We start from the raw sequence: 16171 nt of genomic DNA on the forward strand, positions 1-16171 counted from the left end.
CACCAAAATCATATACGACAAATCTTTGTCTCATATCTTCGATTACGGTGCTTTTGGTATGGTATTTGATTAGTACAGGATTGTAATAATGAGGTATAGCACGTGATTGAGAGCTACCCCACTTCCTAGTGCTTTCTGATAGATCTTACCTAGAAATCGATCTAGTTCTCTAGTCAACGTTAGTATCATCATGTTTCATTTCTATTAGAGTTTCCTTCACTCACTTCTGTTTCTAGCCTTCTTGATTACTTTTATACTGTCAGCCGCAAGGCAGAGTAACATTTTGCTACTATTAATTATGTAAATTAGTGGGACAATTCAAGGATTGGCATTGGCTCTTGGGGCGATGGGGCGTTGCAGTGGTGTGAGATTTTGGACCCCAATATTTGTGAAGCTGAAATATCGTTGTCCCATTTATTTGTTGTGTATTAAAACGAGGTCTCACAATGTTGGACGAGCTGTACAACACCGCCAATCGAAATCTTCCCGTTGATTAAAGGCCAGCAGTTACGCAATACACAGCCTTATCTCCGAAGGACAGACATCGAAAGCGATGAGCTAAATGATGGAATAATTCCAGCGTCGTTTTACGGAGATAGTCGTGGTAATCAGGCATCTAAGCTTCCTCTGGATAAATATACCATCTCCTTCGCATCTCTTCGTTATTTGAGACATGGGTAGGCACGTCTGACAACGATGCCTTGTGGTACCAAAAACTAAATGGCATTTTAGACGATCGAAACACCATGGATGAATTGCCTGCTGTATATTTCAATTCTCACAGCAATGGTAACTCGGCCATGCCATCTGAAAAGACAAACATACACATGTCTCAAGATGAAGAGCTAGTCACAGTTCCTGTCGCAAAGCTACAGCAATTAGTAGAATATGGCATTCAAGTATTAAGAGAAAGCAGGAGCAGAGCAAACGTCGGTGGAATTGACCTAGAGAATAATGTAGCTCCGGTGCTAGAAGCATCTTCTGCACTGCGCCCTTATCGTCCGAACCCCAAATCTTTCCAAGTCGCGTTGGTAATTCGATACTAATGGGTAGTTCCTAGAAACACGACCTGAGGTTCCACGATCACAAAACCGTCCAAAGCACCTAGATGAATTTTTAGCTCGGGCTTGTGCCAATCCCTGGCCAATTCGTAAGATTGAACTAAACCGTGATCAAGTGATAAACCTAGGTCATCTTGGAGAACCTTTCAGCAGATTTGATCGCTCAAAGTTTTATAGCGTTTGGGACAATCACTTCAGGACCTTCTTTGGATTCGGCCAACAGTCTGTGTCTGCTACAGAGGCGGTGCGAAGAGAATGGTTTTGGAAACGAATACTCAATGAGTGTGACGGAGAAATGATACCGTGGTTGCTCGAAATTGGGACTGACGATCCTGACGCTCGAGCAGCAATCCTGGTAAAGATCCTAATCTCCATTGTCAAAACGTCAATTGAACTGAGGAACTCTACAACTTCAACAATCGGGGCTATTATTGAGCGGTGCTATGCAAGCGGAGTACTGAGGCAACCTGAAGATGCCCCGTTGAACCCCGAAAATGTTATTTTTCACACTGAACTGAGGCAAGATTATGGCATCCATATCCTTTTGGTTGCAATATCCTTAAAAATATTCAATGATTGTTTAATAGAAGATGATTTGGGCCTGGTTCACAATAGCCGTCAGATACTATGGTCTCCCACGGATCTTTTAAGAGACGCTTGTGGAGGTGCCAGTCTTGAACAAATTCTTGCTTTTCAAGGACCAGAACTTGTGGTATCTATTCTATATTTGTCGAGAAGTACAAAACCACGGATGTCATTCGAACTGTCCCACACAAATGCTGGACGAATTGATGATCTAAATATCGAGTCTTTAAAGTCGATCGGTGATCTTCGGGTAGTCTGGACGGATATATTTGAAGAACATCTACTTTTGAATCATCAAAAGAAATATCTGAAAATTGCGCGCCTGCGGCCATTTATCTGGGGAATGTTGAGTATTTTCCAGAACGACTGGTCAGTCCTATTTTCCCAGAATTTTAAATACTGTACTAAGGTGTTGATAGTATTCGGTGGTCTAGCATATACCGTGAACCACAAGAGCTGTCAGTTTTGAAGGAAGTAAAAGCTGATATTGAAAAGACATGGGCCATAATTTTCTCGATATCACCTCTGGGGGAGAACTCCAAGAATAAACTGAAGATCAGGGAAAAGCTTAAACAAGAGTACGAGACGGTCACGGATGAAAATCAAAATCCAGTGAACACCTGCAGCATCGAAACCCTTAAACAATACCATATGCCATGGATAGAGGATGACTCCGCAACCGGCAGAGTGCAATCATACTACGAATCACGATGGGAGAATCTCCAAGGAATTATTCAAACAAAGCAAAACAAAAGCACCATAGATTACTCCAATTTTGGCATGTTCGAGGATCGTGTTCAAGAACTTCGACAGTATATGGACAGTCAAAAGCCGCGTGGTTTGCGGCAATTACTGCGAGATTCTAGGGATGCCCTTAACTATTATACTTTTATGGGTGTCATTATCTTCGGACTGCTGACGGTTTTTCTTGCTTTGGCGTCTTTTGCGGTTGGGGTCGCTCAGGCGTATGCCTCGTTCAAAGCGTTGGATATGCCTTCTTATTAGCAAGAGACTTTCTATATTTAGTACAATCGAGGTCAGGAGGGAATGGGAACGGATATAAAGTCCCTTTCAAGCAAGATTTCGTCATCTTCCGCCAAGAATAATTCAACAAACATGGTCTTTTAGACCCTGAGAGGGGAGGCTTTCGAATTTAAAGAGGGGAACTACTCTTAAAAGCTATCACTCAAGTTACTAAAAGACGGGCGATGGACAAAGGGGTATAATTCTTCAGTTATCGATACAGGAGTTTATACAAGGACTAGAAGAGGGAAATTGTCACTTTGCGATTCTATCATTTGTTTGCTAATTATCTTGTATTTCGCATCTTTAGAATATAAATACACCGTCATACCCTGATACATCAGTCTAGCTACATTCTCTTTTCCTACTTTGCTATGTTTGTAAATTCGCCGCTGATTCCCGTTTCCTCGAATTGATGTCGTGTGTTGATTTTCTTGCTGCCAATTCTAAACTTTTGACGGATTTATTGTACTTAAATAACTCGAATTTCAAACATTATACATTTCTACAAACTAGATATTCTAATCTTACATTTCGGTACCTGATCCTACATACTCGCGAAAAGACGTGGTTGGCTGAAATTTGTAGCTATCTCTGGCAAGACAAGAAGGTTTCGGGACGCAGACGTTTATTTTTTCTGACGAACTTCTGTATTTTGGAGGATAGGAATAAGTTTGGGGTTTATTTGGAAGTTTTGTTTTTTATTGTTTAATTATGAAATAATTGTTATTTTATTGTTTAATTATGAAATATTGTTATTTTAGTTTGTTGTAAGATCTTCACTTGTAAGGTTAAGGTTAACTTGCTTGTAGTAGCATTTTCCCCATATGCACGCTCGGACCTGTCATGTCACCTGCTTTAGCTTGATTGGATGATATTATGCTGAGCTAATTGCTTAGTGTAAGGGGTTTCCCGACCTTCACATTCTCGCTCTCCTTTACCCCACGATGCCTTAGTCCCTGTAGCTAGCCTAGCATATATTTAGTAAGGACATTTTAGCTTACTCGGCAGTGCTTCCTTTCCTCGAAATATCATACATTGTAACCTTACCTTAATCCCTAAAGACGCACCTGCACCCTTCAGTCTGACCATGTATTTCGATCCCGTCGCTCAAGAGAGACAAGAAGGGAACTTCAAGATATGGCTAGGACAATTACTGAAAGGAGATCCCGAGCAACTCGCCTGTCAATTAGCGAAAACGCATCGACCAGGTCACAAACTCGGCGCGGCACTTTGGAAAAACGGCGCCTACAATATCTGTTACAGAGTAAGATACGAGGCCGGTTTTCACGCCATTGTTCGATTCGCTCCACTGGGAAAGACTGTATACCGTACTGAAAAAGTAGAGAATGAGGCTGTTGTTCTTCAGTATTTGTAAGAACATGCTAATGTTTCTGTTCCTCGAGTACTTGGTTGGGGAATGTCTTGGGTTGGACCGTATATTGTTGAGGAATTTATCGAAGGTGATTTGGTCTCAAATGCTTTGAAGGATCCTACGCAGAAAGGACGTCCAGATTTAAACCCGAGAATCAGTGATCGAGCTTTGAAGGTTGCCTATCGTGCTATGACTAACATTGTTCTTGATATGTCCAAACCAGAGTTCAACCGCATTGGTTGTCTAGTGCGAACCGATGAAGGAGAGTACACAGTTGGCAGGCGACCTCTTTCAATCCGCTTGAGCGAATTTTCAATATCAGCTAATCTAGCCCCGGAACATCTTACCAACTCGACCTTTACCTCCTCTGTTGAATATTTTGATTTATTGGCCCAGCAACATCTCGACCAGCTTAGATATCAACAAAATGATGTCATTGAAGATGAACTAGATTGCAAAAAGAAATATGTATCTCGCTGTCTATTTCGTAGAGTTATTCGTCAAGTCTGTGCAGAATATTCCAACGAGCCATTTAGACTTCTCTGCGACGATTTTAGACCTTCAAATGCCCTTGCCAACATGGAGCGATTCCAGATTTCAGCAGTTGTTGATTTAGAATTTTCATATGCAGCTCCATCAGAGTTTACATACGCTGCACCATGGTGGCTCTTATTGCAGGGTCCCGAGGACTGGGAGGAAGACCTAAATGAATTTCTCACTCGCTATAAACCGCGTCTTGAACTATTTCTCTCCGCGTTGAGAGAATGCGAGGAAGAACAGATGAAAAATGGAAAACTTCTTGAATCTCAAAGATTATCTACTCGTATGGAACAATCCATGCATAATGGTCTTTTTTGGGTGTGCATTGCAGCAAGACATAGTCAGATGTTTGATGAGATATATTGGACATTTCTTGACGAAAAGTACTTTGGGCCATTATTTTCGCTTGATGATCGGGTGGAACTTCTGAATGAAGAGGAAAAGAATGAGCTTAGTACGATTTTTGATCTCAAGCAGGAGCAGGCTAGGGATAAAACTTTTAATGTGCATTATCCTGCGAGGGAACTCATGAAGCTCTAGAGTTTTTTTAGTTTTTTTTATGGATATAGTAAGTCCTATTTTCATCGTCGTTAATCATGATTTTGTGACTGTATTTTTTTTTTAATTTATTGATAGATTTGACATTTACATACCACATTATCCAAAGCTACCTATCAACAGAATACAGGATAGAGAATACTCAAAATGATGGTTATGGTTGCGGTCTGGAGAGATTATAGAGTACTTGGGGCTGGCGATGCAGGTATTTTGTAGGACGCCATAACATTAACGACAAATAAGTATTTGCGGTAGAAGAGATTGTTTCAATAGGTTGTTCAATCACTTTATCATGTTATTCCTGCTCCTCGACTTACCATTGATTGATTTCTATGCCGGCAAAGTTCTGCCGTTTATTCCTATTGTTTGTTTTTTCAATGCTACTCATCGCATAACTGTCACATCTTATGATGATTTACATATTTGTCTCCATCCAAAACCTTTTATTTCATCCCATTCCCTTTTTTCCCATCTCACTTCCTCTACTTGACCGCCTCAAAAAAAGAACTCCTCAACCAACCAAACCAAATATCCTCCTATCAAAAAAGTATCCACTTCACCTCACCTCACCCCACCCTATTCCACCCCATTTCCTCCCTCAAAAACAACAACACTAAAACCCCCAGCCACAACAGCCAGAACTCCCAATCTACATCACGTAGTGCAATCAAAACATCTCAAAACACACCAACAATACCTTCCAAAACCAAAACCATACTCTATGTATTTAGGTATACACCCTCTGATCAAAGTAATCTATCTTACCACAACGCTAATAGAAGAGCGTGATGTTGATATTATCTGCAAGGATGAGAAATCCTACTCTTGTGTTACGAGGTGTGTGGGAAGTGCTGCGCTGGATGAAGTGAATGGTGACGATGTGATTTATTATCCCTACAGGATATGGATGTTGAAGGTTCCGCAAGAGATTGTTTCTAGCGTGCGAAGACTGATTGTAAGATTAGGTACATATCACCTTGTGTTATTTGCGAACACATCAATAATCATACAATGATTATTAGTATGATTCCCCTTTTCTATTTTTCAACTAGCTAGTTGATCTCATTTGGATCTTTTGGAATATAGTTGATTTACTACAATAGCGTGATACTCCATTCGCATCAGAGCTAATTCCCATTATAAAAGCAATTATAGCAAAGCAATATCCTCACACGTGAGTTTCCCTTCCAAAAACCATGATCAGCTTCGAATCTCAGCATCTCTTTAACATGAGCTGAGATAGAGCCACTGCAACAATTGAGGAACCACCTCTGATATGAATTTCCTTCAGTTCCTTAAATCAAAGAATAACTGAAGTAGGATAACAATTGACACTACTAAAAGTGCGCCAATAGGAGAAAAATATTCTTCGCCATTCCCAACCTCATCCCCTTGAAGCGTCAAGTCTTCTCCTCATAGCCAGGACTTCTTTACATACCATATCAACCCATACATCATACCTATCTACAAGTTAGCTTATTTCTCCACAATTCTTCAAGCCAGTCACATAAACACAAAAAGCTACATACTCCGAAATCCCATCTCCCCAATCAACCCTCTCATAAACACCCTTCTCCTCCTCCTCCTTAGCCGTAAACCCAGGTCCTCTCCCAATCTTCCTATCTGCCCTTTCCGTAGCCCCAACCCCCATAAACAAAGCTTGCGGCGTAATCCCCACACATCTCGCTACAAATTCTCTAAACTTCTTATCTGGTTCTATTGCTTCCATCGCGCTAGTACCACTAGTACCACTCTTAAAACTGTCACTTCGAAAACCAATCAGACTGCTTCCTATTCTAGACTTTCCAGAAGTCAGGTGTTCAGCAGTGTGTTTTGAGTTGGGGGATGAGAGTTGATTAATGCTTGGGTTGGGAGAAATGGGCGCGAGACCTCTAGCCGGACGACCTTCCATTCGGAGATAGAATTCATCGCGGGAAATATCGCGGCCCATGGCTCGCACTGTTTGAGTGTGTAGCCGAGAGAGAATGTCGAGATCGCAAGCATGAGCACCGATGGCGCAGAAAGTTGTTGGGTCTGTGTTATTTTGTTAGAAGAGGGATTTGTTTCAAATGAAGAGTTGATGAAAGTGCAGGAGGGTAGCTTCTGCAGCGTGTTGAACGTAAGGCCATCACTTACGGATATTTGGCGGAAGAATTGGAGATGGAGCTTCAGGTATCTGTGATATCTTTGGAGAGAAAGTATATGAAGTAGTACGACTTGCATTGCGTTTTTCGGAGGTGAAAGACATTATTCCTGGTTGATATGTATGATTGTGTAGAAGATATGCTGAAATCGACACCACGTTTGTAGTCAGATCCTCTACAATGAAGCTTTATCGAATACAGCAGATTGTTCAGAGACAAGGTGGTACAGAGAAAGGAAATCTAACTCAAGGAAACGATTCAACAATGAAATAAATACAGACCTTTCTGAAAGATAATGCGCAAATGTAAAAAATTAGATGAAAGTGATTCACTATCTGTTTCTGTGCTGTCGAAAGTGAAGGTGACGGAAACTCAAGCAAAGATCGGACCAACTGAGAATTGTTGGTTTGTAGTTCGTAGACTATTAGAGAAAACATCATTGAATGAGAACTCTCACGAATCCTCAGGTTATGTTATCTTTCATCTCCTTGGGGAAGGTACGTTTTTCTAGAATTCATTACTATAAAATTAGAAGAGGAAGGAAGTATCTAGGTTATCTCATCCTCAGACCCTTCTCCGCTTACCTAATCTAAAATCTATAAATTGGTTAATTGAAGGTATGTAGAGTATTATTGTAGGATCTTTGAACGGTCTGAAATATTTTAGTTTTTGTTTTGATATAAAAAGTAATAATTTGATCTTTATTTAATTATTATATAATATATTAAAAATTCATTGATAACTACATATTTTTGATATAGATTTAGTAAATGTGACGCCTCACACCTCCGGGTCACGTGGCATGCCCCGTTTGTATTTAATCATAGGAAAACTCTCTACTCTTGTTTTCCTTCTTCTTTTCTCCTTAGCTTAGTATTTTCTAATACAAGATACTTTACCCAGTATTCTTGAGTGTGACAGTAAATAAAAATAATTTTTCTTTTCATTTTGATATATATTATATTATTATAATATTATTCAATTAAGAAAATATATATTGTTCAAAATCCAAAATAGTATTTTTAAAAAGTAATATTTCAATGATTCAAATATTCAATTCTGTTACGAGGTTTGCCGTCTAGATCACGTGGAAGTGCTCTAGGCTCTCGAGGTGGTTTATAACTAGGCGTCAAGCAGGGACTTAAGTAATGACAATAATGAAATGCAATTCATAACTAATAGTAGGATATACTAAATGATTGATCTTGAGCACGAAGCTCTATACAAAGGAAATCCATCTTGATTATATAGTCCTTCATGCTTCCATGATTACTAGTGATCCTTCATGATCATTAGTGATCATTTATATCGTGATCCTTAGTGATCCTTAATGATCACCAGTGATCACCTATACCGTGATCCTTAGTGATCCTTAATGATCACTATTGATCATTTGTGATCACGTGTCTTGGTAGTTGTGTAGCCCGTCGTAACACTAGATCACGTGGAAGTGCTCTAGGCTCTCGAGGTGGTTTATAACTAACGTAAGTCATGGCGTAATGCGTCTAATGGCGTAATGCGTCTAATTGCGGGGAACCACTCTATTAAAATCTCAATTACTCAACAATCAACTATAATACAATCTCCAATATCACTTTCAGATTCATCTTCAACTTCTTCTCCAATATCCTCTTCAGTTTCAGTCTCATATTCAATTACTTTCCCTTTCCCTTTTCCTTTTTTCATTGTCTGTACTTTAGTAGCTTTTTCGGCTTCCACTACTGCATCACATAATTCTTACGTAGAAATATGAAAATGACCCTTCAAAACTAGTCTCTTTCCTTTCTTACGTATCGTACGTTTCTTCATAATAGCTCGTAAATTATTCGCATCGTGTTGGTGAACAATACTTTGAGCTCGAAGTTGCTCACTCCTAATCGTCAATTTTCGAATGTATTGATGAATCGGGGTTGAAAGAGTTGTATCATTTTCAATTGTTGAATTTAAAAGGTTATTTGCTATTTGTAAGATTGCTACATCCGGGGGTGAGCTATTGACAAAGACTTGATTAAAAATATCAAATTGGGTTGGTTCTTTGGATATTTCGATTTCGGGGGTAAACTCTCGACCCAGTGTACGGAACACTCTCTGTGGATTAAATGGATGTAACCCAGCTCCCCGCCATGCCGATTCGATATTTTGATGATGGCATACATCGGCTCGAGCTTTAATATATGCCTCCATCCATTCAATCTTTTGTATTTGTACAAGTTGAGCTTGATTCAAATCAGAAAGTGCTGCGGTGAGCCGTTTTTTCAATGGACCGAAAACCGCAACATCAAGTGGCTGAAGCAAATGCGAGGTATGAGGAGGAAGTATAAGAAGTACAATTCGATTTTGAAGGCAGTGAGCTATAAAGTTTCCACTAATATGAGAATCGTGGCCATCACAGATGAGAAGCCGATATTTGCCATCTGCTTTTGCACAAGTTGCAGGTTCGAAAACGCGTTTTAGCCATTCTAATCCATGAAGATTGCTTGTCCAGCCCTTTGTATTTGCTGAAAAGAACCAACTACCAAGAACTTCCTTCGGAATCCAATTTTGAAGGACGTTTTTACCTTTAAAAATCCCGAGTGGTGGAAGAATGGATCCATCCACACAAATACACTCTACCATTGAAATCCACTCTTGACAGCCTGGATGTGCTTGATGTTTTGTACGAAGTGTAGAATCGATAATAATTCGGGTTGATTCCATTGTCCCAATTGAATGTCCAGATTCATCCATATTGTATTCGTCTTTCTTCTCAATTCCATAATCCTGAATCGCTTTTTGATACGCGTCAAACCAAGTACTACATGTTTCCCTGGTTGCACCATCCATTCTTACAGATTCAATTCGACGGCCAATAACAACTGTAAGATGAGGATGTCGTTTGATAAATCGTGGAACCCATTCATAACCAAGAAGGTGTTATGATGGGAGTTCAAGGGAGTCAAATGAGGGGCAATCCAAATTATAAGTCCGTTTTGAACGTAACTCCTCAACCAATTCTTTTAACAATTGATGGCCTGGTGAATAGCCGCTAATTGTCAATTGCTTTATCCACTTAAGAAGTACATTCTCTTATACAGCAGAAAGTTTCTGTTGCGATTGACGTGCTTCAGAACGCGATGAACCTCCTTTGACGCATCGCGTCACAGTATCTTTAGAAAGCCCCAGTTCTTTTGCAGCTTCATATGAAGACTTATACTTTCCATTTTGAACTCCTAATACTGCTTCAGCAAGTCGAGATTCCATTTCCTGCACTTTTAAACTTTTTCGACGGACCATTGTTGAATTGTTGCTTTTTTGATGGGGTGGTCCCCCACAATTAGACGCATTACGCCATTAGACGCATTACGCCATTAGACGCATTACGCCATGACTTACGTTAGGCGTCAAGCAGGGACTTAAAGTAATGACAATAATGATATTGTCACGATTCATTAATTCACGTGACCTCGAGGACCTTTTGGACCTTAGGGTCCCAGAGGTCCTCAAAAGATGATATAGGGTATATAAACATTCATTTAGTCTCGTAGTTAAGGAGCTTCGTGCTCAACTTAGTTATCAATTAGTTTACCTACATTCTACTTGATCTAGTAACGACTTCACTTCCAAGTGAAGACCAGTGATAAAGCCTTAACCCACAACTACCAACCAGACGAAACCTTAGGCAGCCGCTGCCTCCAGTACAGTATCGTTACAGATATACAATTCGTAACTAATAGTAGAGTATACTAAATGATTGATCTTGATCTTGAGCACGAAGCTCTATACAAAGGAAATCCATCTTGATTATATAGACCTTCGTGTTCCAACATTAGGTTGGAGCGATGGAGCTGGGGAGCGAGATTCGAATCTCGCTCCTTCGCTCCCTCGCTCCCTCACATGACTATTCACATGATCCTGTAACACGTGATATTGGTTTGTGACGTTCCGACGTAACAAAACCCTCTAGAAGATTATCCCTCACCGAACTCTAATTGGCCGAATTACATCTAAATTCTAATTATATAATAATTAATAAAAACCATATATTTACCATAAAACGATACTAAAATATAATCAAATAAGAGGGTCTGAGGATGAGATAATATCTAGGTATCTAGTAAGTAGAAAATCGAAGCTACTCACATGTTTATTTTCCTCCGAGCTTTACATGGCACTTGAATCAGAAACATCAAGAATGACAACTTCAAGTCAGAAATTAAATATCAAATCAACTGCACAATATTTATACAAATTGCACATCAATAAACATAGTTCTGCTTCTTTCGAACTCATATACCGAATTTCAATTCCTGCCCGTTTTATTAAAAATACAATGGAAAGACTTCCAGAAAGCTCTCTTGAAGATTCAGATGTGCAACAAAACACTTCCTTAGAACACCAAAGTCTATATGAAAGTGACTAAACCCATTCTAATCACAACCATACTTCTAACCTTAATCAACAAGCTTACTATACTATAAAAGTGTACGCGTCAATTAACAAGCATCAAGAGCATTGGTGATCCATAGCTTGAGGGTAATTCTTTAATGCTGGAGTTCATCTAGCTATAGCCTGATAATCACTGAATAGATATCTGGTGATCCAGCGAAATCTCAACAGACACTGCCAAGGATAATAAATATCTTGATATAAAGTTGAGCTCTCTCTATCTATTAGAATGAACTCAATAGATTCGCCCACCTCCCCATCCTTCGATGATTGTGGGAAATAGCTCTTATCTGCCAGGAAACCATTGTAGGAAATAGCCACGAACATGAAGACCAACCAATTCTTCTAACCCTGCCAGCTATATGGGAGGAGACCAGGTACTCTCTCCATCTCCCTCAAGCAAACGCCAGCAGCTAAATATCTGAAGCTTTTTAAAGGCTCATCCCGGGTGCTTCTTGGCCCCTTATCATCCAAAGAGACGGCAAAACATGCAATGCTGCGCTCGAGAGCTTCTTCTGAATAGTCATCATTGACCTTGATTATGCAATTAATGATGAATGCCGCAATTTCATCGTATTTCTCTTTCATGCTGGTACAGAGCTCTCTTTGCTTTTTGCTTACCGACCCAGCCTTTCCGAGGATGTTGCCAACGAATACCTCACGCTCGCTGACTGGACGACTCGGATGCTCACTGTAATGATGCATTATGTCTAGCATATTGTTTTCGTATCTGCATTACCATTAGTTTCGCCAATTGTAAAGTAGAAAATACCCGAGCTTACATGTCCTTAATTTCCATCGCATCATTGCGCAGATGCTGCCAGAGTATACCCTGAGAACGAGATTTAACGAATTCCCAAACGTGCTGCATAACATCTGGGGTATCATTGGCTTGCATGTCCAGCCTTTGAATATCTTCAAAGACTTGTCGCTCATCGATTGCACGGTAAAGCATTCCACAAGTTTTTTGACTTTCATAGTACTTGATATTCGAGACCTCGTCCTCTTCATCCATTGCTTCTATTGGCGCATACTCCTTTGCAAATTCTAGGCGATCAGTAGGACGGTTCGAAATCTTGATATGAGGTCCTGAAGCCATGAAATCAGGACGCCAAAGAGTACTCTTGGGCACACTTGGATGATATATATCAGGCTAAAGACGTTTACAAGTCAGGGGGGTATCTAAGTCCAGTATAAGAAGATCAACATACCGCTATTCCCGTTTTGGAGAAATCCACCGCAGTTGAGCAAAGCTCCGCCAAAATAAGGCATTGTTGACATTGAGTTCCCATCACATTTTGATCTGCATAGACTTGATGTCTATTGGATATAACACCAAGCTGATCTGTCTTCATGAAAGTCAAGAAGTTATCAGCCATGTCTTGTTGTGTCACTGAACGGCCGATATCGAGAGGTGGTAATCGTGGGTAATCAGCGGGTATTACAGTCTTCTTCAACTTCATTTCTGGATCAAACATGACATAATAAAGATCGCCGTCTAGATCACCACCTGATAGCTGACTTGGTAGATCACGAGCTCCTTTCTGACTGAAGCAAATGCAGTTGTAGAGCCTCTTCAGTGGGGAGTTACTTGGAACATCCACGGCATTCGCCAATTGAACGTCTCCAGGATGAAGAGCCGGAGCACGAGTAATGACAACACTCGATTGTACCAGAGTGGTGCGCTTTCCATCCTCAAGCCAGCAGCAATATATTTCGCCCTCTTTCAAAATCCCAGTCTCGTCCATTATGCCGTGTAAATGATAGCCCTTCTCGACGGGAATCCTAGCTTTATGCTTTAGAGTGCGAAGCTCTATCAAGACTGCCATCTCGAGAACATCACGCAAGAATACGTCGTTTCTAAAGTCAAGGTTTAAATAAGAACAGTGCTCGATTAGGTATGGAAGGAGAACGACATCACCAACTCTTTTTCTTTCAAGAAATGTCGAAGCATTATATGTATTAGCCGTAATTGCTCTCAATCGTGTGACTTCCTTTTCTTGGAGCTTCATGAAGTATTCCGGCTCGACTCCTAAGTCTTCCAAAATCTTGATGAATTGTCGGTTAAGGTACATAGAAAGTGGTTTGTATGCACCCCCACATATTTCAAGGTCATTCGAAATCGATCCGTCAAACTTGATCATAGACTCCCTGAGTCGTAAATGATCTCCGGGGAGACGGGTGTCTAAAGAAATCATACCTTTGGCACCTGTCATGAAAGGTAAGCTTTGTTAATGTCATGAATGGCGTGACTACCCCTTGTAAAATAAAAAAACATTGAGGAACTAGATCATAGATCTTGCATGATTTCAAACTAACCTTGATATCTAATTTGGAAGCATGTCGGCTTCACAAATTTTTTGTTCGGTAGCTTTTCCCATATTTTGTGCATCAAGGACTCTGACATTGTCCCCACTCCATCACTGAAAACTCTGCCATTGCGTTCGACGTCAGGAATTCTTTCTATTGTAACGGTTCTCTTATCAAGAGTAATGGCATTTGGTGTATCAGAAAATGCCTGCCCAATTCGTGCTGCACATTTGGCTGGAGAGCGAATTGCTGTAAAATTACCCAGGTCATGAATGATGTGCTGGGCATCGTGATATCCCTCTTTGTTGAAGAATGGTGCCACAAACCAACAAGACTGTGTTCGGAGAGAAGAATGTGACGATCCTAAATATTCGTACTTTTGACTTGCGATTGAAAATCCATTTTTTAGGATATTCTTGAATACTCCATCGAAAATCTCATCGTTGGCAACATTTGAAGCATACTGAATTCTACCACCGTCTTCGTCGCAGAAATTCACACGTACAAAATTACCATGACTACCTAAATAAGTATTCTGTTGTCAGTATTCTGGTGAGAGATTGAGAAGAAGGGGCGGCTTTAGGGTGGATAGAGGTAAGACATAAGACGTAGGCAAAATAGTGCTTACCTGCGTATTTCCGGAGAATACGATTGTTACTCTCAGCCTCAGGGCCCTCAAGATAAAACCCAGCAGGAGTAATGGTAACTCGATGAACCAGAGCAGTGTTCTGAGATGCAGTTCCTCCAAAATCCTCCGCGTAGAGAGCCTCTTGCGTTGAAAGCTTCTCATTTTTCAAAAGCAGCTCAACAATAGCGTTTTTGTCAAAATCTTCCGCCTTGACATTAGGTCCGGGGAATGGAAGCTGATGGAAGAGCCTTCTTGTAGCTGCGACACAAATTGGAAGACTAGATCGTTTGAACATCGAGGTAAAGGTTGGTAGAAGGTCAATAACTTGGCGAGGAGAGAGGAATCCATTTTGGGCTAGCTTTTGGATCTGAAAAGTCAAGGGAAACGGTAGGGTATTATTGAAACTTCCCAAGGCCGCTTGAAGCCTCGTAAGTCCCGCAATGTGAGATTCGATGGGTTGGGTGACCGCAACAGGATGATGAATCATCGATGGAATTCCTCGAGCATTCTTCAACGATTCTAACTTTTGTTCAACATCGGGAGAAAATCCGCCTATGCCCTTCAATGTGCAACGATATACAAGGGAGCTGCCTGCAATTTCTTTATGCTCCTCGTCAAATGCAGCAATGCGAGATCTTTTTGGAGGGTGGTTGTTGCCGTTTCTGAGGTTCATTGTGCGAAACATATTTGTAATTTCAGAGAAATCTTCTTTTGGCGGATCTTCGAAGAAGTGAGGGGGTTGATGGAGTGTGGCAGTGATTGCTGGGTTATGGCCATCATCCGTGGTGAGAAGTTCAATTGTATCGTACCGAATGACCATTCGCCATCCGTAGTCGAGAATCAATATCATGGCCCTCTCCTTGAAATGGACAGTGAAATTGCCTTTCCACTTTTTCTCCTCCACGAAAACCAAATCCTCTTTCACATAATTCCAATTGCCACACATAATCGAAGTGCATTCAAACGAAGTGTTGGCGGTTGGTGGACCATGTTGAAGAATTGAGTTTTCGATACGTTGTTTCTCCTCCCTTTCCAGACATCGAAGTAAGTAGGAATTTGCAGGGAACCTGCTCTTTTCACAATAAATCGGCATGGAGAGGAAAATAAGCTTCGGAAGAGAAACCAATAAGTTTCGTTGCTTGTTTTTTGGTCTTCTCTCACCATATCGTCTTAAAAACATCTCACCATCTGTGGCAGTACGAAAGGTGATTTTCCCAAAGTCCTTGGTTCGAGCAGTGTGACAATGAAAGGCACGAATAGCAAGAGCATCGATCTTAGGCTTAAGAAATTTTCGAAGATCGTGCTCTCCAGCTTGGGCTGGCACGTTTGTGACGTGAATCTCCATTGCGTCTTAGACGCTAGAGGATTCACCACGGTAAGATGTGAGCGCCACCTGATAGAGAGATACTATGAAGAAATGGGATGATTTAGATAGAAGGGAAAGCAGTTAAATATATGATCGACATGAGGCAGAATAATATTGTCTGAGGTGGAAAAGTTAAGATGGTCAATGGTGAAAGCG

General features: G+C 40.7%; 6 protein-coding genes across 6 annotated transcripts; 2 read left to right on the forward strand and 4 right to left on the reverse strand.

Moving 5' to 3' along the window:
• Nucleotides 1-827: 827 nt before the first annotated feature.
• On the forward strand, nt 828-2651 carry SS1G_09910 (predicted protein; the record flags this gene model as incomplete). Its single annotated transcript, XM_001589227.1, has 4 exons — nt 828-999; nt 1061-1150; nt 1409-2015; nt 2081-2651. 4 exons carry the CDS (start codon nt 828-830, stop codon nt 2649-2651), a joined length of 1440 nt encoding a protein of 479 aa, XP_001589277.1.
• Nucleotides 2652-3527: 876 nt separating this feature from the next.
• Nucleotides 3528-3761, reverse strand: SS1G_09911 (predicted protein; the record flags this gene model as incomplete). The annotated part of the gene is made up of 2 exons (XM_001589228.1): nt 3528-3628; nt 3674-3761. The coding sequence occupies 2 exons, from the start codon at nt 3759-3761 to the stop codon at nt 3528-3530; spliced, it is 189 nt and encodes a 62-aa protein (XP_001589278.1).
• A 328-nt stretch (nt 3762-4089) lies between these two features.
• SS1G_09912 (hypothetical protein) lies at nt 4090-5124 on the forward strand (the record flags this gene model as incomplete). Its single annotated transcript, XM_001589229.1, has 1 exon — nt 4090-5124. The coding sequence occupies one exon, from the start codon at nt 4090-4092 to the stop codon at nt 5122-5124; it is 1035 nt and encodes a 344-aa protein (XP_001589279.1).
• A 1402-nt stretch (nt 5125-6526) lies between these two features.
• On the reverse strand, nt 6527-7390 carry SS1G_09913 (predicted protein; the record flags this gene model as incomplete). The annotated part of the gene is made up of 3 exons (XM_001589230.1): nt 6527-6602; nt 6672-7176; nt 7279-7390. 3 exons carry the CDS (start codon nt 7388-7390, stop codon nt 6527-6529), a joined length of 693 nt encoding a protein of 230 aa, XP_001589280.1.
• A 1151-nt stretch (nt 7391-8541) lies between these two features.
• Nucleotides 8542-10559, reverse strand: SS1G_09914 (hypothetical protein; the record flags this gene model as incomplete). The annotated part of the gene is made up of 4 exons (XM_001589231.1): nt 8542-8558; nt 8867-8956; nt 9077-10141; nt 10406-10559. The coding sequence occupies 4 exons, from the start codon at nt 10557-10559 to the stop codon at nt 8542-8544; spliced, it is 1326 nt and encodes a 441-aa protein (XP_001589281.1).
• A 1108-nt stretch (nt 10560-11667) lies between these two features.
• Nucleotides 11668-15994, reverse strand: SS1G_09915 (hypothetical protein; the record flags this gene model as incomplete). The annotated part of the gene is made up of 6 exons (XM_001589232.1): nt 11668-11732; nt 12062-12441; nt 12494-12747; nt 12923-13920; nt 14031-14543; nt 14650-15994. 6 exons carry the CDS (start codon nt 15992-15994, stop codon nt 11668-11670), a joined length of 3555 nt encoding a protein of 1184 aa, XP_001589282.1.
• Nucleotides 15995-16171: the final 177 nt, after the last annotated feature.

Source organism: Sclerotinia sclerotiorum, genomic scaffold (assembly GCF_000146945.2).
Source record: "Sclerotinia sclerotiorum 1980 UF-70 scaffold_14 genomic scaffold, whole genome shotgun sequence".
NCBI classification, from domain to species: domain Eukaryota; kingdom Fungi; phylum Ascomycota; class Leotiomycetes; order Helotiales; family Sclerotiniaceae; genus Sclerotinia; species Sclerotinia sclerotiorum.